This window comes from Balaenoptera musculus, chromosome X, assembly GCF_009873245.2.
Source record: "Balaenoptera musculus isolate JJ_BM4_2016_0621 chromosome X, mBalMus1.pri.v3, whole genome shotgun sequence".
In the NCBI taxonomy this organism is placed as follows: Eukaryota; Metazoa; Chordata; class Mammalia; order Artiodactyla; family Balaenopteridae; genus Balaenoptera; species Balaenoptera musculus.
The window spans coordinates 84,660,333-84,683,764 of NC_045806.1; the positions used below are offsets into that span (position 1 = coordinate 84,660,333).

At 40.8% G+C, this 23,432-nt stretch overlaps 2 protein-coding genes across 3 annotated transcripts in view; both read left to right on the forward strand.

The window, feature by feature from the left end:
• The first annotated feature begins 706 nt into the window (after nucleotides 1-706).
• Nucleotides 707-12,219, forward strand: TMEM35A (transmembrane protein 35A). Its single transcript, XM_036839147.1, has 2 exons — nucleotides 707-950; nucleotides 10,410-12,219. Exons 1-2 carry the CDS (start codon nucleotides 831-833, stop codon nucleotides 10,821-10,823), a joined length of 534 nt encoding a protein of 177 aa, XP_036695042.1. The 5' UTR covers nucleotides 707-830; the 3' UTR covers nucleotides 10,824-12,219.
• Nucleotides 12,220-13,729: 1,510 nt separating this feature from the next.
• Nucleotides 13,730-23,432, forward strand: part of CENPI (centromere protein I) — a 49,216-nt gene continuing 39,513 nt past the window's right edge. The window contains exons 1-5 of one of the 2 annotated variants that reach the window (XM_036839124.1): nucleotides 13,730-13,805; nucleotides 15,548-15,783; nucleotides 16,405-16,542; nucleotides 20,426-20,544; nucleotides 20,832-20,939. In XM_036839124.1, coding sequence (XP_036695019.1) covers nucleotides 15,561-15,783; nucleotides 16,405-16,542; nucleotides 20,426-20,544; nucleotides 20,832-20,939 — 588 coding nt within the window. In that variant the 5' untranslated portion in view covers nucleotides 13,730-13,805; nucleotides 15,548-15,560. Of the gene's footprint in view, nucleotides 13,895-15,547; nucleotides 15,784-16,404; nucleotides 16,543-20,425; nucleotides 20,545-20,831; nucleotides 20,940-23,432 lie in introns of both variants that reach the window. The other variant, XM_036839123.1, reaches the window with a different exon arrangement.

The window sequence follows — 23,432 nt, forward strand, 5'->3', positions numbered from 1 at the left end:
AGGTGACATTGAAGAAAAGGCTGAATGCTAATGAAGGGTGATAGAGCAGGGAAAGGGAATGTAGGGGAGGTAGGAAATCTCAGGTTGGATGGGACCATGAGTGGACAGGAGATGAGGGGTGGCAGTGGGAATTACTGGAAGATAAACCTCCAAAGAGAGGCAGAGGTCAAAATGTGGAGGCCCTTAAATGCCAAATTTAAAATTCTGGAGTTAAACACTGGGCAATGGGAGCCATGAAAGGTTTTGGAGGAAGAGAAAGATAAAGCCTTCTTTGGCAGCAATCAAGCTGGACAACTTTGCAGATTTATCCTCGAGTGTTACCAACTGCAGAAACCACCAACTCTGAGGACTAATGTTTTGACTGAGGGAAAGGAAAAGGGGACAGAAGGGGAGAGGTTGGAAAAGGGGAGTGAATAATTAAAGGACTATACAGATAAAAAGCACTCCTGGTGCGAAGTGATAGAACGGTCTTCCTTAATTCCTCATTGCAGAGGCAGCCCAGGGACTGAACTCGAAGCATAACCTACCTTTTCCCTCATTTAAGACTTGAAGTTTCCACCTCAGTTTAGGACTTCCTTTAACATCGAGACTGTGCTTTTGGCCAGTGCGGAGAGAGCGTAGGGCATTAGGACCCAGCGATTGTTGTAGTGAGAGAGGTTGAATCTCGGTCTCTCAATTTTTCCCTCGAGCTCCCTCTTCTCCCTTTGTCATTCTAGCTGCCTGCTGCCTCCGCAGCGTCCCTCTAGCTCTCTCTGTGCTAAGTGCCTGCGCCTTAGACAGACAGGGTGCGCAAAGCAGCAGTATTAGTCGGGACCTGCCTTGGTGACCCCATGGCATCCCCTAGAACCGTAACCGTCGTGGCACTCTCAGTGGCCCTGGGACTCTTCTTTGTTTTCATGGGGACTATCAAGTTGACCCCCAGGCTCAGCAAGGATGCCTACAGTGAGATGGTAAGTGAAGCAAACGGGTGATGAGGAGCGCACCCCCAAGGGATGGCGAGTACCTCTCCCCTTCTTTCCTTCCCGGTCCACGGTCCCAGCCCTTTCACCCCTACCCCCACCCCGCACCCCCCCTTCTCCCCAACAACTTTGCAGCTGGGAAGGAGCAGCTGGACGAGAGCGATTTCATTTGCGGGCTATGCCGGGAGCAACTGTTTTGGAGCCACTGAATGCCAGTTGGGGGAGGGGTTGCCCAGTGAGTACCCCCACCCCCAAGTAAACCGGAGGGCTGAGACCTGCGTAACACCTGTCATTGGCAGGAGCCCTTCCCTCCTTCCAGCACACCCAAAGTCCCGGCAGCCAGTCTGCAAGTCTGATTCCTTCCCTTGGAGCTAAGAGTTTAGCAAGCTGGAGAGTTTATTTATCTTGGGGAAGAACAAAAGGCAAGGAGGAAATAGCTGAGGGCGAATGGGCTACTGAAACAAGCAGTTTTTAGGGGCGGGGAAGGTATTCCTCATCCCTGGCGGAGAGCCGATGGTGTTCCCCTAGCCGCCTGGGCGTGTGTCTATATCCTCGAGACAAAGCCGTCTTGGCCCAAATAAAGGTCACGGAGAGCCTGCTTCTTCCCTTTCTCTCAAGGGAGAGCTGGATGTTTTGTTTTATTTTGTTTTGTATATGGGCTAATCTGCAAAATCTGCAAAGTCTGCTTTTCCTCTCCTGCAAAATAGTCCTTAATCCCCACCTTGTCTCCTGTGGATGCCCAGGGCCAGGCCCTCTGCAGGTTTTCCCCTCCGCAGAGTTAGAATCACCTGAAGGTGAATGGCCAAAACATCTCCTCTGCAACCTGGGGGCTGGGCTGCTCTCCACAGTTGGGTGTGAAGAGGACTTGTTCCTATTGCTGTGGAGTACGAGGTGATGGCAGGGGATGTTTCCAGCACTTCCGCTCTCGCTTCTCCCCCTGTCACTTTGCCTCTTCATTTCCCCGCCCCAGCTGAAGAGAACCTGCTTCTCTCTGCTTTTGCCAGGCTGCCAGTAATGGGAGGGAGCCCATTAATGGGTTCTCAAGGTCAAGAAGGAAAAGAGCTTAGGGGAGGAACAGGAGGGAGAGAGAAGAAAGGCAAGAGGGATTCCCCATTAGGGCTAAGGCAAGGAGGAATAGCCCCACACGTTGACAGTTGACAGGAATAAATAGCTCTCCTGGAGCTCACTGCAGAGCCTTCCAGAGCCCCTCAACGTGAGCTGCAAGTGGATGGAGTCTGGCAAATTGTAGATGCTCAGAAATGTTTGCAGGCAGCTCTGGCTTCTGTCTCACGGTTTGAGCTGGTGTTTCCCATGTCTCTCTCACCACAGGATCACCTTGGGGTCGGGGAGGGTGGCTGGGACTCAGGGGCCAAGGTCTAGCCCCAGTTGCAAATCCTAATGTGTTTCTCCTTCCCCCTTTCCCTCCTCCCAGAACATTTGACCAGATGGAATTGAAATCAGGTCAAAATGAGTATCCAAGGCAGCCTGCATTGGGGAGGGGAGGGGAAGTGGGGTAGCGAAGCCACCAAAGGCAGAGGGAAAGGGTGGAGGGGAATTGCCACTATATTTTTGTCTTGGCAGCAGTAGTTTGGCGTTAGATTATAAATAAATGCATATGCTCTTGCTTTTCTTTCCTTTTCATATATGCATACATTTATATGTTTGTGTGTGTGTGCCTTGGGTATATTTAAGCTTTCCCTTGCCTTAGGGACATAGTACCCTTCTTCAGTATACTCCCTGTCTCCCTATATCCTGCTCAGCTGCTTTAGAGGCCGCCCAAGCTGCACCCTAAGTACAGTGTTAGGTTTTGCAGGCAATCCAACTAAGATGGAGTCACCGGGAAGCTTCCTATCAGCTTGGCAGGAGCTCATGAGGAGGACCAGCCACAAATGGGTTTGCAGTAGGTTTCTTCCTAGGGTGTGGAGCTATTACAGTTTAATGAAAGGCAGAAGAAATATATGAAGATTCCATATCATACAAAGGAACATATTTAAATAGGTATAATCTAATACAGCAGTACAGAACCATTGTGTGTGTGTGTGTGTGTGTGTGTACACACAGTTCCGTGCTTCTGTGCTCAGGGGCATCTGGAGGCAATGGAAGAACTATATCTAGCTGGGAGGTAAACTTCACAGTAGCATGAAGCTTGAGGAGGATTTTCAGACCGCCGTTTTCCAGGGTCCCCTCCTGCATTGAGCATTGGACCCCAGGCTAGAGATGGCTTTCTGGCATAGGGCCCACTGCATAGTGCCTGGGCCGGCCCAGCTTTATTGTTGAATCCATAGGGAGTGGGGACAATTCAGTTCTAGTACAAAGAAGTTGCTCAGTTTATATTTGTTGAGTGGCTGGGTGAATGAATGAGTCATTGTAGCATTGTCTTAGCTTGTCACCACCCTTCAGATTTCTCTGGTTGGCTCTTGATGATGCAGCTCAGAAGCCATTTCTTGCCCAACCAGAGATCAGCTGGGATGATTATCTGGGATTTTCTGTTTTGCATTTAGGAGTGATTCCTCTGCATTGATGGAGTTAGTCATGTATTGACTGCAGTGGCTTTTTGTATAAAATCTCAAGGTGTTGTTGTTGCTCTTGTTGTTTATTTGTTCTTTAAAACATCTCTGTGAGGTAGATTCATTTTTTAAAGTTATGCTTATTTTACTGATGGATAAACTGAAACAGAGCAAGTTTAATGACTTATCCAAGATCCTAGGGTAAGCTGCTGTTGAAGCAGAGATTAGAAACCAAGTCTGTGACTCAATATTCCCAGTAGAGGAGTCATTAATGGTTACAACTGCTTTTTTGGATGTCAGAACTTACAACCGATTCTTGAAAATATCTGGCACATTTTTTCTCCTTTTTTGGTACCAGTTTAACTGCCCCAATCCCATATTTTGGGGTTTCATTTTACTTCGAAACCAATTTTTCAAATTTAGAGTTTTTTTTTTTTTTTTTTTTGCTTTTCTGTCAACTATTTTTTCTTGTTCTAAAGCCATTAGTGTTATGCTTAGGTGTTATCCCCTCCGTGGACAATCACTGCTAAAAACCAGACAGACAAATGACTATGAACTTCTTTCCTGTCTCTCCTGGGGAAGCCAGGAAAGGTTAGTGGAAGGAGTACAGACTTTGAGTCATGTAGGTTTGGGTTCAAGACCTGACACTCTTAGTGCCTGTCTCAGTTTCCTCATCTGTAAAATGAGGATAACAACCTACCACAGGAAGTTGTTGTAAATATTAACTGAGATTACATATGGAAGCATCTAGTACAGTGTATGAATATGGTAGGTGTTCAAGAAATGCTCTGGGTTGAGGTGATGATAATTGATTCTATTTTATGCAATGGTTTCCTGACTAATTTGAATGGCCAGTTTAAGGGATTGAAATCAGGCATGTAAAAGAGCAAGATGCTATTTCCTTATGCCGTGGTGAACAGACCTCTATGCAGTCAGCTAATATAGAAAACTCCACACTTGCTGCTGGGTAATACACAGTGGATCCCATGCAGAATTTCCGGATGCCTCTCTTGAATAGCCTGTTTGGTATGTGTCACTCCATACCTCCTCCCAATTTAGCAAGTGTCATTATAGAGTACTCTAAATCCCACGTGAATTCAACACGACTGACCGCTCCCCTGACTAAATGCCTTCATTAATTCACTTGAAATTGTGAGACAGCACTTACAAATGCTAAGCAGTTTAACATATGAATGGTTGACTTGCTCTAAATTTGGTGTTCAGCTCTTTGTAACAGTGGTTCTATCCTATAAGCACAAAGGGCCACAAATGGAATAGTAAGAAAACACCACAAATCCTGTCACATTGAAGCCAAAGGATTTTGACCCTGAGGAAGAGAGGGCAAAGTCTCTGACAGGGCAGGTCTCTGCCACTTCTTTGCATCCCCTTATAGGGAAGGTTTGTTGTTGATTTGGATGATTTGCTTATTTATAGTGAAATGCCCTCCAGTATTTCCCCAGGGTTTGTGTAGCCCTAGGAAAATACTCCAGATAGGTTTGGGCAGTTTATTTAATGTCCATAGGTGATCTTTTATACTTCCAATCACACTATTAATTGCTTTCCAACTACATAATAGTTGGAATGATAAGGTAATAATACTAAGATAATAATAATAAGATAGTAATTTACTGGTGCTTAGACTGTTCTCTGAGGTGGTACAGTACGTTTATTCCTTCAGAGAGGCAACTGACCCTGAGATGTGAAATGACTTTGCTTAGTTCACACAGCTAGCCATCCTAAGTTAACTACATTGAAATTTATGCCAGGGAGCTTATAGCCTCTCAATGGCCAACAGCTGTGCTTGTTTCAGAGCGACTTTTGACTGACAGTGGAAGTCAGACCCTTCTCCCCTTAGATGCAATCTGGGAGGGATCCACTTTGGTTAGTAGGACCAGGTTTGCCACCTTCCTTTTTAGGTGGGCATTTTATGACAGTGGAAGGTAGAACTGCTTAAAAGGTGTTTTTCATTCACATGGATATTTGGCAATTAAACATGTGATGGTTTATTACTGCATTTAAGAAATGATCTATGATTCACATATGGCTATTTTTCCTACAGAGATTCAGGAAAATCATACTTGAAACAGTAAATTTTGCAGCACTTATGTAGCCTTTATGATCTAAGATATCAACCAGGCTGAGATTTTTAGCCAAAATATATTTTTGTCAGTGCCCTCTTTTGCTTTCTTATAGTTTTTTCCCTGTAAATTGTATTGAAGTATAACATACATACTGAAATGTGCGCCTAAGTGTATACAGCTTGAGGAATTTTCAGAATCCCCCTGCGTAACCAGCACCCATATCAAGAAGCAGAACATGACCAGCATCCCAGACACCTCCCTCCTGGCCCCTTCTGATTACTACCTCTCCAAGGGTAAATCCCAACTCCAACAATATAAGTTAGTTTCATCTGTTTTTGAACTTTATATAAATGGAATTATACAGTATATTAGCCAAAATTTTTTTTCTTTTACCTAACTAGCATAAGTGAACTAAAGTAAACCAGTTGTGAGCTGCTCAAGTTTAATGTAATTAATATGAGATCATGGCCCCTGGGGTGTTGTGAAGAATAAATGATAAAAAGAAAAAAGGTATAACTAAAGAAAGGCTCCATATGATTTTGACTCATGTCTGAATCATGTCGTCTCATACGATAAAAACGGACCTGCTTGAATCATTGCTATTATCATTTAAATAATTACTGTGGCTTGCAAACATATGGATTTCTAATTGTGTGGTTCATTAATGATAAAATATGTGTGTGTGGCCCTTGGTTGATGCTATGATGTTATGATTCTTTGACCAAATCTCCAAAATGCTCATTTAATTTACAAAAGGGGAAACTGAGGTAATAAAATACTTAGTAATTTTCTGCAAGCAATTTAGGCGCAAAACTAAAATTGGAATTTAGCTTATCTTAGCCCAAGGGTATTGCTAGATGACTGCCTTTGATTAAAGGGATTTGAAACATTTGACTAAACCCTTCTGTCTCCTGCTTCCTTCCCCTATAAGGAAACTATGGTTTCAGGGTCTGGGTCATGGCAATGAAAAAGAAACAGACATAACAAAGTGAACTTCCAGAGCCTTTTGGGAGAGTGACTCAGTCAACTCCTTTTATTCTTACTGTCAGAGCAATTAAAGTCGTTAGAGATCTAATTACTATAGACTTAAGACACGTGGCCCTTCTATTGTTGGAATTGAGGTGGCCCAGACCAAGTATTGTTGCTGCTGGCAATAGCAGGATACTCTTGATATCTCTATCCTACTCCACAGGAGAAAGAATAAAGGGCTTCCTAGACTGTCAAAACCACATCCAAGCTTAGTCCCATCTCTAAGTTAAACATGACTTCCCTATCAGGAGTCGTGGAGAATAGATGCTATCTGTACCTACTCAGCTTTGAACTAAAGATTTGATGAAATGGCTTATCCACATGCAGTTTCCTCTTGAGAAAAGAAGGAAAGAAAGAAGCAACTGCTGCATAAAAATATCTACAGCTGCAGTTTAAGAGGTTAGATAAACAACTGAAAAAGTAATATGGAGTTAGAGCAAATGGAGAGAACAATGATCACTGAAGTCATAGGAACTTGATTTAAAGACCTGGAATTTGGCCTACAGATTTCACTATAGTATAGATAAAAATCTATTCCTAAATGATGGGTGGTTAGCCCTAGGCAAAAAAGGAATGTTTCCAGAAGGCATTCAGTCAGCATCTGGAAATCTTGGCTCTGCACTGACTGTAAGGAACTCATCCTGCTTCCTGTGTTCATTATGTCAGAAGGTTACACTTAGGATTTAGGAACTGCCTCTTGGGGAGCTTTGTGTTGCTAATTTAAAAAGGTCCTAGCTTGAAAGTGTTAAGGAAAACTCTTGGGTCTAGATTTCTTTCCCTTATGTCCCCCTGCTACCATCACCAGAGTGTTGAGGGAGAGAGAGTGGGCAGGTGGCATCTAGGTTAATAGTGAGAGGAAACTACCAGATGCCCTAATCCTCGGCTCAGCTCTGCTCCACATGGGTCTAGCTCAGTTCAGCCCAGGGTTTTACTCTGCCTACTGGTCAACCTCTCTCCTAATTTCTCTCTGAAAATCCCTGATTTAACCTAAAATGGGAAGAGGGAGGAAGAACGACTGATACTTTGTGTTTCACTATATGCTCAGGAACAGATTAGGGACTAGAGGTGAATAAAGGTAAATAAAGACAGGATCTGACAGGGCTAGGATTAGGAAGAGGTGTGAGGCAGTGTTGTGCAAGTGCAGAATCAGATCCTGCCTCCATTTAAAGTTGTGATATTTTATTTGTTGTGGATATTATTTACCTTAATCAATGAGTGTTTTGGTGCCTTCTTAAATTTTGCACTCAGGGGACATAGGCTTACTTCATCTTAGTCCCAGCCCTGCTCAGGAAAATGAGGCTCAGAGAGGGCAAATAATTTGCCCAGGGACACCAACTAGAAAATGACAGAGATGGGATTTGAAGCCAAGCCTGTTTGAATCCAAATCCATTCTTTTTTTTTTTTTTTACTAAACCACTGGTCTTGAAACAGTACTCATAAAGGACTATCTTGTGCTACTCATGATAATTAATCCATGAAATAAAGGTGCATTCACTAGAGAAATGACTTAACATTTGTTCCAAACTAGAGTGTGTGTACACTATTCTAAGCACCAGATGCTCCTGACAGGTCAAGTTGGCTTTCTGCCTGATTCTTGAAATACTTGTCTTGCATCTGGTGCTTTTGACTATTCTCTTCTTAAAATTTTTGGCCCCTATGACCCCATCTCTCCTGGTTTTCCTCCTACTTTTCTGACCACACTTGCTTCTGTCTATTTTGTGGATTCTCTTCCTCCTCCCATTTTTTAAATGTCTGTCAAACATTTTCCCACTGTATACATTCTACCTGGGCATACTGATAACTGTCAATTCTGTATCTTTACCCCAGACCTCTATTATTGAGCTGCCTACCAGACATCTCCACTTAGGTGTCTTAGAGATACTTCAACTAAAAAACTCCAAATTGAGTTCCTCATTCCTTCCTGCCCCATCCCCCTCTTCTTCTGGATGCATTCTTGACTTCTCCGTTTCCCTCAGTGTCCACATCCAATGAGACATCAATTCCTGTTGATTGTGCATTCAAAGTATCCTTGAGTCTCTCCCCTTCCCTCTATCCTTACTGTCATTACTCTAGCCCAGTTCTCTCACCTGATCTCCTCGCTTCCAGGCATACCCCTTCCAATCCATCCTCCATGCTACTTCCAGAGGGACCTTCCTTAAAAGCAGATTATGTTGCTCCCCTGGCTTATAGGATAAAGTCCAGCTCCACAACGTAACACTCCATGATCTGATTCATATCTGTCTTCTCTGTCTCATGTCTCACCCTTTCCCCCTTCCTCCCCCAACCTATGCTGAGCTGGGGCAGTGTTCGAAACACGCGCCAGTCTATTTTGTGCTTCAGGGCCTTTGCTCATCCAGCTTCCTCTGCCCTCGATGCCCTTCCCTTATTGATCTTGCAAACATCTGCTCTTCTTTTAAGATTCTACTCTAGCTTTTCTCAGTCCCCATCTAGGGAGATTTGACCACTCTGGTGTGCCTCCACTGTACCTACTACATAGTTTATTTCAGCACCCATAACACTTTATTGCACTTATGTACTTCCATAACTTTTCTTCTCATAAACTCAAACTTCAGGAAGGCAGGGCTTTTGAATGATTGATGTCTGTATCTGGAGTACTGAGTACAATGCCTAGCACAGGAGGCACTTAATAAATATTGAATGAATTAATGGATACTTCATGAAAACAAAGTAGTGGGCAAAACCAGAAAGACACTTGATAAAATCTCATCACTTTACTACAAAAGGAGGATTGGGTCAATCTGAATAGTGAAAAATATGATTATCTATTACTCTAAGGTCAGTATAATTCTATTACTTTGTAGTATATCCAGTGCCTCCCTTCTCTGTTCCATGATATCTGCCTTTGGGCTACAATTAGATCTTATACAGTACTCTCTTATATACCACTAACCATGCTGCTTTATAATGTTGTTTATGCATCTGTTTCCCCCCACTACACTGAGAGCTTCTTGACCCTATCATATTCATCTCTATATCTCCATCACATAATCCATAATAGGTATTCAGTAAATGTTTATTGAATTAAAATTAATGAACTTGAACTAGGCTAATCAAAGTAGTGTCTTGTAAAATCCTAGGGATTTATCTCAATGACCATAAGAACGATTTTTGTCTTACTATATTTTAAAGATATATAAGGGGCTAACATTTGCATACATTAAAATTTTTCTGTTTGCTTAGCACACACTTTTTTTATTTTTACAGATACCACAAATGTAAACTCCAACTCAGCTCTTTTTTGAATTAACACAGATTCCAAATTAGGGAAGTCCAAATTAGTGAGGCTTTACTGCCTTGTCTCATTTTTGTTGGTATTCATATGCATCTGGGTTTGGACAATGTAGGCACTAGAAAATGTGGATATGGCTAATCAGCACCAGTTTTTATGGGCCCAGTGAATTTTCTTTTAAATTCTTAATGTTGTTTATGATTTATAATCAGAAAAATTTTTTTTTAATAAAAGGTGCTTCCACTGCAGGGGCCATGGGTTTGATCCCTGATTGGGGAACTAAGATCCCGCATCCCGCCCACATGGCGTGCCCCCCCCCCCCAAATTTTTTTTTTAAACTATAAAGCCAAATTCTCTTACCTTTGGTGCTGTGACTAAGGTTTAAATCACAGGGATCTCAGCAGATTGCTTGCTTTTTTCCTTAATTACAAGGCTTTTATTTAGGGGGCACAGTAAAAAAGAATATGACACCCATGTCTGGTGTGGAAAGGGAATGGTGGGGAAGAAGGACCTTGCTTGTGTTTTCTTCATTCTGTTAAAATCATGGTTAATGCAGCGATTTCCTTATGGTATTCCACTCTAGAAACGTGCTTACAAGAGCTATGTCCGAGCCCTCCCTCTGCTGAAGAAAATGGGGATCAATTCCATTCTCCTCCGCAAAAGCATTGGTGCTCTTGAGGTGGCCTGTGGCATTGTCATGACCCTTGTGCCTGGGCGTCCCAAAGATGTGGCCAACTTCTTCCTACTCTTGCTGGTGTTGGCTGTGCTCTTCTTCCACCAGCTAGTCGGTGATCCTCTCAAACGCTACGCCCATGCCCTGGTGTTCGGCATCCTGCTTACCTGCCGCCTACTGATTGCCCGAAAGCCCGAAGACCGGTCCTCTGAGAAGAAATCCTCGCTGCCAGGGAATGCGGGGAGTACCGGCAATGCGGGAAATACCGAGGAGCAGCCGTCCTTATATGAGAAGGCCCCTCAGGGCAAAATGAAATTGTCGTAGGAAAGCGGAAGTGCAAGAAAGTGGACCTTCCAGGCAGTTGCCTCCATGACACCCAGGAAGATGTCAGTGTGTGTTTTTCATTTGATTTATTTATCTTGGGGGAAAAGGGACAAATATAACCTGCAAGTTAATGGCCCTATTGGCTTGTGTACACCTATACCCTAAAATGACCTCCCCACATAGATGTATGTGCACCACCTTTAATCACTCTGGGGCAACTCTCACATCTTGCTGCATGTACATGTATATGGCTAACTATTGAAGTGTATTTGTGAGATGGACTCCAGCAAGCATGTGACTGTGAGATTAAGTGTGGGAAAATGTTACTGTGTGTGTGTGTTTGCGTGTTTGCACACACGTGCGAAGGAGAAGGCTCTGATCTTGAACTAATCCTGCATAGATATCCTTCCCTTCATAGACTGATTCTGGTGAAGGCAGAATAAAATAAATCTCCTATAAAGAGAATCCTACTTACTTCTTGGTATAAAACAAACTATGTATTCCCATGGGATGGGGGAATCCCTCACTAGATTAAGCTGAAAACTTAAACCTACCACTTTAGGAAAAATTTCCTTCAATTTGAGACACTGAGTTACACGTAAAATGAATTAACTTCTACTTTAACAGTTGTTTACATTGTAAATACTCCATACTGAGTTTAATTAAAATAAGGGAAATGTGCAGTCAATAGATAATCTAATTCTTCAAGTGATAAAATTGGAAGTTTCACCTTGCCTTTGTCGGAGCCCAACCTACTAAGCTCCTTTACTCACACTTGGAAACTGAAACAGTAAACTTTATATCGGACATCTTTTTTGGATTTTCTTAAGCCAAAAGCTGCCTCACTTCCACTATTCTCAGCAGCTAACCAGGATTTGGCAGCTGCTCCACTGTTGCGGTTGAGGGAGCGAGGATTAGTCCCGTTAGAAGTCTGTGAATCTCAAACTAGCTGTTCTTTTAAATCATCTGAAATTTGACAGAGGAGCCGTATCCAGTGTTTCGCTGCCAAACAGATTAACTATTCCTATTGAATTTTCATTGAGCTTTGCTAGTGTAAGCAGAGAGCCAAGTTACCCCCACAGCTGTCTCCTCTACACCTCTTTATCATTCCAGTGAGTGGAGTTTAGCTGGGGGAAGGACATTTGATATAGGCTAGTTGGATTGAGCAGTATGAAAATTTGCTTTCTTCATTACGTACTGCTGCTTCTCCTTGTTAGATGTGCTTTGATGGTTTTAATATTATTGTGCCAGGGATGGGAAAAGGGGTGGGAGTGTTGTGTGTGGGGGGAGTACAAATTATTGTATTTTCTTCGATATCATTGTTCTTGTTGATTGATACCTCTCTGTCTTATTTCTCTCATTCTTTCAAAATAAAAATTTTTGAAGTTTGGAGGAAGTGGTCTCGACAAATAATGAAAATCTGGAAAGAAAGGGTCATGTCATGGGATTCAGGTTGTCTTATTTTTGAGTGGATGAGGGAGGAGGATAAAGAGAAGGGGGAGTACAATAACTTAATATACTAATGAGGTTACTAACTTTCCAATCTCATTTAAGTTTCCTCACACTTCTGTGATGTCAGCACATAAGACAGAAAGCCACAAAATTAGATCTCAATACAGTTCCCAGGTTTGGGGAGTTCTGCTTTATTAGGTGATGCCAAGGGAAGGTAGAAGAATGATTTCAGAAATAATTGCAGGTATATTAAATAAAGATGAACCAGTGTCTCTCACTATATATGCATCCACAAACTGGCACAAATTCCCGTGCCACAGACTTGTCACATTAGGCAAGTTATTTTACCACTCAGGGCCCCAATTTCATTTACAAAAATAAGGGGATTGAAGGCTTAAAATTCTTTCAATTTACATTTGAGTATGAAATGATTATGAAAAAATGACTCGAGAAATTTTCAGTTTTACTAGATAAGGAAGATCAGCTATCATAGAAAATGCTGAACACTCAGTTCTCATGCATGATTAAATATGATTTCTTGAAAGTACTCTGAAAACAATGTAAGATGTGGTAAATAATCATTTTTTGCTGTAGTCTTTCCCAAATACATCAACTTAGTCTGATTCTTCATCTCTCCCCAAGATTGCAAAGTTTCCTCCCACACTTTTGCCTATAGTTTATGGGTATATTTTGGCCTCAAAAAAATCAGTGAGAGTCATTAAATTTTTATCTTTCCTCTCCAGTTCCTACTCTAGTAAGAGACTAAACTAGGGACTAAGTTCAGGTCTCAGACTAAGCCCTTGCTGCTGTTTTAGCCAGTTTCTTTAAGGTCCATCGATTCCTCAAAGTTAGGAATCTTTACTTGTTGACTGGCCGGCTACCTACAAGATGCCACATCTGGCTCAGGACATACGTTTCCAGCATACTCTAGAAGGTATGCGTGCCCATCCTCGGTAAAAGGAGGGCAAATTCAGCCGCTGTCCTTTCCTCCCACCTCCTAGCGACAGCTTCAGAGGTGTCAGACCCTTTAACCTAATTCTCTTGCCCAACATGGGAGAAGCAGCCTTTATTGAGAAGTTTGCAGTTTCATATTTTCCTACAGATTCAAAGTCCCGACCTTTGGGGTCAATCTGAGCAAATGGATCACTGTAATTGGTCTTGTTAAACTCAAGAACCGAGACACTAATTGTTCCGTTTTAGGCACAGTGACGAATGGGAACAATATTAGAACAGTGGGAACATCAGCCAATGGGCTGATTTCAGCAGCAACTGCCCGCTAGCCGGGCGTCCCCGGGCCTGGCGGGTGTGGCCGGCGGCTCTGCGGAATTGCGTTTGCGTCAGCGTGGGCGCGCGCGCCGCTTCGCGCCATTGAGCTGTGACCCAACCAATCAGGCTTCAGCAGAGCGCGTGGCTCCGCCCTGAAGCCCCTTGTGTCGCCGCGGAAGCGCATGCGCGGGGCGGAGCCCGCTCATTCGAATCCGGGAGGTGACGTTTGGACTCCAGAGGCTTTGGGACTGAGGAGTATTTTAGGTGAGGTGCTTTTAAACACCGGGCAAAGTGGGAGCCCCGAGGCCGAAGGGAATCAATCTCCTGACTTCTGAGCAAGACTGTCCTACAAGGTATCGGGTTTTTCCCCAGACCGGGAATCTGCCCAGTGGGTCAGTTGTCGTGGCCAAGTTCGCTCCTTGCTGGGGCAGGCTGTGAAAGGGGGTCCTTGGGGAGTGATGGGACGGTTCCACTGGAAAGGGCCAGAAGCTGCTCGCCCGCCCTTCTTTCGTAGGACCCGAGGAAACAACTCGGAACCTGGAACTTCTTGGTGGGTTAGACATACATATTGCTCTTCTGCTCCAGCCTCATCTGTTCTAGGGAGGTGGGGTTGATTGTCATTACGACCATTCCCTTAGTTTTTCCTATTTGAAGCCCAAAACTTAGAAGTCATTCTGGCTTCCTCTCTTTCTTTTTCCCTACATCCAATTCCTTTATTACGGCCTTGCCCAGTCTCCTTCCAAAACATTTCACGAATACAATCATTTTCTACCTCTCCTACCATTTACACCTTAGGCCAGGTTCAGATTGCAGTCATATCTCTTCTGGACTTTTGCTAGACCCTTTTAATTGTCTGTTTCCACTCCTGCACCCCTAACATTCTGTTTTCCGCACTGCAGCTAAAATGATCTTAAAACATAAATCAGATGGTATCACTCCTCTCTGTAACAGTCTTCCCTTCCCCCATAGTGGCCTATGACACTTAAAAACCAAATTCCTTGTTCTGGCTTACAACCCCAATATAGCAGTCCCTGTCTGCCTTTTTGACTTCGTCTCCCACTACTCTGTACCTCTTTCATGCCACTACCCCACCGACCCTCGCCTCTTCCCGGTGTTGTTGCTGTTTCTTTAACACACAGAGCTCTTGCTTTAAGGTCTTAGCATGTCTTGTTCTTTCCTCTCCATGAAATACTCTTCCACCAGCTCTTAACATGGTTGGTTCCTCCTGGCATTCAAATCTCAGCTTAAAGGTCACATCAGAGAGGCGTTCTCTGAACACTTATTCCAAAGTAGCTTCTCACCCCCACCTCTCTTCTATGACATCACTGTATATTATGTTCACTATTAGTTATTTACTTATTTATTGACTCTCACAACTCCTCTTCACTCCACCCCCATAAGTTTCATGAGAGCACAGACCTTGACTGTTTTGTTATTTTATCCCCGGTGAGTAGAATTGTGCATGGCATATATTGTAGATGATGCTCAGTAATTATTTATTGAATAAGTGAATTATCGGGGCATGTTTCTGTTCTGAGAATCCTTGGTTTGGCCACCAGTTTGTCTTTAACTTAGCACTGACAAAGCAGGCAACATTAAAGTTTAAAAGCAAAATCAAGGCAGGGTGGAGAAAAATAGGAGTGGAGAAAGTAACATTGAGTTCATGAGATGGATTAGTTTTGGACTCACTTATGTGATATAGCCCTTTTAAGAGAATTTGTTATGTTGCCTGTACTCTTACTGTTTTTTTCCCCTCACAAGGCCAGCTAGTGAATGTTACCTTGGAGAGTTGTTTCTGTTCCTATTTAGGTCAAGGGCTTTTTGAGAAAGTTAACCTATAGATTTTGTTGCCTGGATTGCTGTCAGTTTTTTTATTGTGTACCTGTATGCTAGGTCCTCTGTACTAAATGTGGGAATACCGGCATGTGTGATCCCTGTCTTTGTGGAGTAAAAAGGGAGGGACAGTTTGGCTGGTTAATGGTAACTTGACACTTGTTTCTGTATAGAACACGTGCAGTAATGTCACCTCAAAGGAAAGTTAAGAACTCTCAGGCACAAAAGAGGACTTCACAAGGTAGTAATAGCTATCAGACTAGACTCTCGGCCTGGAAAGTGAAAGAGGACCTAAGTGACTCAAAGAGCATCTCGAAACATGGACAAAACAATCCAGTGGAAGATTATGAACATGCTGATGATCAAGCAGAAGGCGCTCTGCAAATAGCACTGACATACTTTGAGAAAGGTAAGACAGATTGTTTTCCTTATGTTAAGTCCTATTCCTGTAAAAATATTCAGACTTTTTTTCTTAAGGATTTTTAAAGGAAAGCATATTTTTGCTCATTCGTGATTTTTGTTTATTTAATGGACATTTATTGAGCACTTACTACATATCAGTATGCTAGGTACTAGGGATATAGCAACAAAGCATGTTCCTGGCAGAGTGGTTTCCAAACTGTTGCACATTGGGATTTCCCAAGAATCTTTAAAACCCACTGGTACCTGGCATCCACTCTTAGACTTTCTGATTTTATTGGTATGGGATACAAGCTGGGCATTGGGATTGTTTAACGGCTCCTTAGGTGATTCCAACGTGCAGCAAAGTTTGGGAACCACTGCCCTAGTTTTTGCAACAGCTTAGTCTAAGTTCAGTGCTTTTAGTTAGTTTAGAGCAGAGAAGCCAGGGAAGGATTCAGTTTTCCTGCTTTGCTGTGAAGTGTTCTAGGGTTTTAAAGGCTTTGAAGGGTTTTTAGGAAGACATCTTTTACGTAAAGCTATTCCTTTGAAGAATCCTAATTGTAACTGTTGAGGCTGAGGAGTGAGAGAGTTTTAAAGTCCTCACTATTTAATATTGTTCCTCTTCCAGGTCCCGTTGAAACTTCACAGAGTAAAGATAAAACCTTGGAGAAACACTTGAAAACTGTGGAAAATGTGGCGTGGAAGAATGGGTTAGCTCCAGAAGGAATCGACATTCTATTAAATGTGGCCCTCAGTGGCAAATTTGGTATGTCAAGGGGATAAATTTTTCAGTTTGCTATTTGTTTTGCCTTTCAGACTTTGAATTAGATTGTTGATTGGAATCAGCTGCAGTTAAAGAACTATATATTTTTCCTATTCTCTTCATAAAACCAATCTGATAAGATTATATCAATAAAATGGGCCTTTCTTGTGTTCAGACTACCTTATGAACCAAAAGTTTCTATGTGCATATGCTGAAAATGGCTAGTTATCACATATCTTTACAAATAAAATGGATTCTTGTCACCAAATACATGGGAGCCATTTTTAGTATTTCTCTTAACAAGGATAGATAATAATTTAAATAGTGTTGCTGGAAGGCACATTAAGAGATCACTTGGTCTATTTTATTGCCTTTAGGTTCACTTATCTATGGCAAGTCCCTGTTGATACTGTCTCCATTCCAGTGTCTGTGGCCTTAATAGTCAAGATGTTTTTTCTTTTGTGCCAGTGCTTCCTTTTCTGTTCTAAGTTCATTTGTAATGGCAGTGGGGGGAGAGTCTTAGAAAGAAATCATATCTGTCCGTTATTCTTTTTACTCGAGAAGAACCTTTTAACCTACCCTCACCCAAATTGAGACTTAGAGAGTATTTTAGCCCTTGAACATTCTCATTTTAAAGGTGAGGAAGCTGAAGCCCAGAGTGGTTAAAGAGACTTGCTTAATCTCAGAGCTAGAACTGGGGAACTCAGATCTCCTAACTCCCCTTCTAGTGTTTATGCTGCACCACACTGCTACTGGGTTTTCTCCTTTTTTTTTTAAATTAAGACAACTATCAAAATTGAATACTTTATATACCATTTTCTAGCCCTTGCATATTGGGTTCCTTTGTGCATACCCTATCATGTTTGCAGGTGTGTGTGTGTGTGTGTGTGTGTGTCTGAGAGAGAGAGACAGCACATTACTAGCCGAATTCAGTATATGACTTCCAGGAATTTTAGTTCTCTATATTTTTAAAAATTTTTATTTATTTATTTTTGTCTGCGTTGGGTCTTTGTTGCTGCGCGCAGGCTTTTCTCTAGTTGTGGCGAGTGGGGGCTACTCTTCGTTGCGGTGCGCGGGCTTCTCATTGCAGTGGCTTCTCTTGTTGCAGAGCACGGGCTCTAGGTGCATGGGCTTCAATAGTTGTGGCACGCGGGCTCAGTAGTTGTGGCTCACGGGCTCTAGAGCACAGGCTCAGTAGTTGTGGCGCATGGGCTTCGTTGCTCCACGGCATGTGGGATCTTCCCGGACCGGGGCTCAAACCTGTGTCCCCTGCATTGGCAGGTGGGTTCTTAACCACTGTGCCACCAGGGAAGTCCCTAGTTCTCTATTTTTACCTGATTAGTTCTCTTTGTTTTCCTAGAAAGTTAAATTTGACCTAATAAAATTGGTCTTCTTCTAAGTGGTTTCAGATTGGTTTTGACAAATTTCTAGGAATTCATATTTAACTGATTAGTGTCTATTGAGAACAATTCTATCTATCCCTTCTCCCCTTAAAACATGTATAGAATGTACAGATGTTTTCTATTTTGGAATTTCTCTTTTCTTTTTTGATATCTCAGAAATTAACGTTTAGAAGGTTTTCGTGATGTTTGCCGGGTCTTGTTGCAAATGCATGCATGTTTCAAAATGCATGCCTCAGACTTAGAAACTTGTATGTAACAATTTAAAAAATAATCTCTGGCTTTCTAGTCTAATTTCGTTTTTCTGTTAAGCTGGAATTTGGTGACATTAAATGTAGCCTCATTAATTGCTTTTCTCCTTTTAGTTATTTCTGTGATATCCACCATCACTACCAGATCTTTATATGTAACTCTTTTGCTAAGTTGAAATACATATTGAGGGGCAGGTGTGCTAGAAATGTCATAATTAGGTACAAAGGGACTTTGGACTCTTTAGTAATTGAAAAGTCACTGGGAAGTAAGAATAGAGTCTTTATTGATTTCTCCCTTTGAATTTGGTGCATGTGTAAAGTGTTAGCGGTCAGACTGTTGTAAACTTTACAAGGGTTGGGGGATGGGAGTAGGGGAGAAGAGAGGAGTAAAAACAAGATACCACGAGACTGGAAAGCAGAGATTTTTATTCTTGTGATTCATTACCTGCCATCACTGCTTCCTTTCTTCTCCACAGAATGATGGGGTAGGAATTGATGAGATATATTGTTGAAGTTATGTAGGATATATAAATCTAGAGATCTGATGTACAACATGATGAGTATAGTTAGTAATATTGTATAGAATACTGGAAATTTGCAAGCGAATAGATTTCATGTGCTCTTACCACACACAAAGAATGGTAACTATGTGAGGAGATAAAATGTTAATTAGCTTGACTGTAGTAGTCATTTTATTATATATAGGTATATAGTATCTGCCGGGTGTTGGTTCCAGGACCCCCTGCGGATACCAAAATCCTAGGATGCTCAAATCCCTTGATAAAATGGCGTAATATTTGCATATAACCTACACACATCCTCCTGTATACTTTAAATCATCTCTAGATTACTTATAATACCTAATAAAATGTAAACACTATGTAAATAGTTGTAAATACAATGTAAATGCCATGTAAATAGTTGTCTTGTGTGGCTAATTCAAGTTTTGCTTTTTGGAACTTTCTGGAATTTTTCTTTTTTTAAACAAATATTTTCTCTCTGTGGTTGGTTGAATCCACAGGTGCAGAACCTATGGATATGGAGGGCTGATTATATCGTATCATCATGTTGTGCATCTTAAATATATACAATTTTTATTAAAAAAAATAAGAGGTCTACACTAGTAGGAAAAGAAAAGATGTATAAGATGTTTCTGAGAATGCTGCTTGCAGGCGAAGTTAAGAACAGTGTTATCTTGGTGAATGGATGTGATAACCATGCTATAATGCATGTAAGACAGCGTTTAAAGACCTGTATGTTTCTAAGAATGCTACTTGTGGGAGAAGTTGAGAACAGTGTTATACTGAATGGATGTGATTAGCACGCTATAATACCTGTAAAACAGTGGTTAAAGACACATGTATCCAAGATATTGTTGAGGCTTCTACTTGCATGAGAAGTTGAGAACACTGTTTTTTCAGTGAATGGTTGTGATCACCACTGTATAATGCAAATAAAATAATGTTTAAATACAAAAAGAAATTGATGATATACATGTATATTTAATTATTGAAGCCTTAATAAGCAGAAGTTGATATAGGGTATACACAAAACTACTCGCAAAATCACTTCTATTAGCAGATGGGAGGATAGCATAGAAGCCAAGAGAGTATGATGGAAAGATTGGACCAATATAGAATGATATTACTACCAGCTAATAGTATAGTTGTTTCATTCTGCTATCCTTCCCACTTTTTTGGGGGGGATGGAGACTAGAAATATATCTATTTATTCTTAAACATAGGAGCTCATGCAAGATATCTTAGAGTAGCTTTAAATAAATCAGAATCTATTATGCCATTTTAAAAAGTCCTTGAAATTTTCCTAGGAGTAAAAGACTTTTTGAGGTGTAATTCACGTACCATAAAATTCACCCTTTTGAAGCATACAATTCAGGGTTTTTAAAAAATTTTTTTTAGCATATTCATAGAGTTGTGCAACCATCACCACTATCTAATTTCCAAACATTTTCATCATGCCAAGAAGAAATCCTGTACTCATCCTCCCTTGTTAGATAAAAATATTAGAACCAAAGAATTTGCTTTATAGTTTATATTAAAAGTTAAAGGTACATTTTTGTTTCAAACTATGTTTTGTAATGATGATAAGAGATATTGAATATTATTTTATTGCCTTCAATGTGAAGTGAAATTTTTAGGACCAAGAGTTAATAATAGTAAGGAAACAGTCAAGATCCTAAAATGTAGTTTGATTTAGAGTTTGTCTGCTTTCCAGGGAGTGCTGTAAACACTCGGATATTCAAGTGTATGATTCCAGCAACTCTAATATCAGAAGATTCTGTGGTTAAGGCGGTCTCTTGGCTTTGTGTTGGCAAGTGTTCTGGTAGCACCAAGGTAATCTTTTTAAACCCTTTGATGATAAGTCCTTCAGAACCACTTAAGGGCTGGCAAGGAAGAGCCACTTATGGAGTAATGGCAGTGGCCTTTTGTGCAAAGCCTGTAGTTTTGGAACAATGTAGCTTGATGCAAGGAGTCTGTTCAAACAGAAATTTTTACTGAGAGATAAAATCTATTATCCTTCTTTGTGCTAGAGGCTTCTAAAACAGCCCTGAGGGGGGGAATTAAGCTCCTTCCTCTGCAAGTTATATTTCTCTAAAGATAAGCATTTTGTCTCTCAATAGGTACTTTTTTATCGTTGGCTGGTTGCAATGTTTGACTTCATTGATCACAAGGAGCAAATTAACTTGCTCTATGGCTTCTTTTTTGCTTCATTGCAAGACGATGCACTGGTAAGTAAAAATTGGACAGCATCATGCATTGATCAAATGGTATGTGCTTGTATATCGATGCACTATATGTGCTTCAAAGTGCCACACAACTTTCCTTACTTATTTTAAAACATATGAAACACATAGAAAAGTATAAAGAGTAACATAACAAATATCTTTACACCTGTCTCTCAGATTAACAAATAAAATTTTTAATGCATTTGCTTTATATCTTTTTTAAGGAAATAATTGTAACAGATAGAATTGAGTTCACATTGGAGTCTATTTGCTGATATAGAGCAATGATTGCCATCTTTCCCCTTTTAAACCACTTCAGCAGGGTCCTTTGGGTCACTTATTGTACAGTTTCTTGATTAACACTGCGAAAACCTCATCAGAATTAATGAGGAGAGGATTACTTTTCATGAGATGCCAATGGACTGATTTTGATTAAATAGCATAATTATTCCCATTGAAAACATTAATAACTCTAAGAAATCAATCTACTGTCCACATGGAAGACTTTCAGGACCATCAGTAGTTCACAGACCATGTGAACCATTCATCTAACCGAATTCCTCTTGCTTCTGGATAGGGAATTCATCCATTGATTTCATTTTTAAAAAACTGACTGTCTTCATTGCATTGATCGAGGCAATGTAGAAGATTCAAAGTTTAGCAGAGAGTTTCCATATTCCAGGGGTTTATAATCCAGTTGGGGGACTAAGGGAAGCAGATAAAGTTAAATAACAACGCATAAGTTAAATTATCAAAGACAGTATATGTTAACATGAGGATAATAATTGCTGTGATATTTCCAGGAAGGAAAGAACACTGTAAACCAGAGTGATTAGAAAAAGCATCATAAAGTATGTAGGCATTGAGCTAGGCCGTGAAGGTTGAGTAGGATTTGAGATTTGATGTTTGATATGACAGGAATATTTCAAGCGAAGTTGTGAACTGTGTAAATTGTATTTCAGGAGACCTTAAATAGATCAGACTGACTTAATTACAATTGGTGTCAGGCAGTGGTGGGTGATAAGGCTGAAAAAGTTGGGTGAGGAAAAATTGTTGAGGTCTTTAAATGTGATGGTAAGGAATTTGAACTTTATCCTATATCCAGTGGGGAAATCACTGAAAAACTTGGGGCAGAACATGTTGAAAGCAACACTGTAGGAAGTTGTATCTAGTAGTGCCAAACATTATGAATTAGGATGGAGGCTAGAGTCAGGAAGACTAGTTAGGAGACTAACATGATGATGACATCCTAAACTAGCAGTTCTCAGATATGCTCTGTGGACCCCTTGAGGCTCCCTGAGAACCTTTCAGGAGGTCTCAGTGGTTCAAGTTATCTTTATAGCAATATCAAGATGTTATTAGCTATTTTCACTGTGTTGACATTTGCACTGATGGTGGATAAAACTGCTGGCGCCTTAGCACAAATCAGGTCAGTGGGACCAGACTGTACTAGTGGTCGTTGTGTTCTTCACTGCAGTAAAAAACAAAAATGCTAGTTTCACTTAATAATGTCCCAAATGAAGCAGTAAAAATTACTTCATTAATTATATTAAACTTCAACCTGTGAGACACATCTTTAATATTATGTTTGATGAAATGGGAAGTACAAATAAATCCCTTCTGCATACTAAAGTACAACAGTTGTCCTGAGGAAAAGCACTTGTGTGATTGAGTTGTGAGCTAAACCAGCTGCTTTTTTCACAGAATACCATTTTTACTTCAAAGAGTGACTGACATATAAACTGTGGTTATTCAGACTTGGGTATTTGGCAGATGTTTTCTTGAAAATGAACAAAGTGAGCTGGTCATTTCAAAGAAAACAAGTGGCACTATTTTTTGCCAGTGATAAAATTTGAGCTTTTAAGCGAAAATTACAAGTTTGGAAAATTTGTATCTGCCACTGTGAACTTGACAGCTTCCCAATACTTAAAGACTTTCCTGATGAGGATGGTAGCAATATTAATGAATGTGATTTTTAGATATTGTATAATGAAATGTGTCAATATTTGGAAACTTGGTATAACTAATTTCCAAATTATCAAGTATGATATTATGAAATTATGCATGGGTAAAAGAGCTATCCAAAGTGCAAGATATATCAATGAATTTTAATGGAACAGAGTACAAAGAGAGTTCATTGATAAGATTTCAGATTCCACATTGCAGCTGTTCCCTAAGAGACTATCACTTACCAAGTTTTAGTGAAGTATCAAAGACTAATATCCACAATTTTCTGAAAAGGCTATTAAAATATTACTTTCTTCTCCAACTACATATCTGTGTGAGGCTGGCTTTTCTTCATGTACTTCAATCAGAACAACATATTGTAACAGATTTAATGCAGAAGCAGAGAATCCAGCTGTATTCTATTAAGTCAGAAACATTAAAGAAATTTGTAGAAATGTAAAACTGTGTCACTCTAAGTCATTTTTTTGGGAAAATATAGTTATTTTTCATAAAATATTTCATTTATTGTTAGCATATGATGGGCTTATT

What these genes read in the sequence shown, in the direction of transcription:
- TMEM35A (XM_036839147.1), top strand. Translation starts at nt 831, where the DNA reads ATGGCATCCCCTAGAACCGTAACCGTCGTGGCACTCTCAGTGGCCCTG. An exon ending in AGGATGCCTACAGTGAGATG is followed by an intron (nt 951 to 10,409) that starts GTAAGTGAAGCA and finishes ATTCCACTCTAG; the next exon opens with AAACGTGCTTACAAGAGCTA.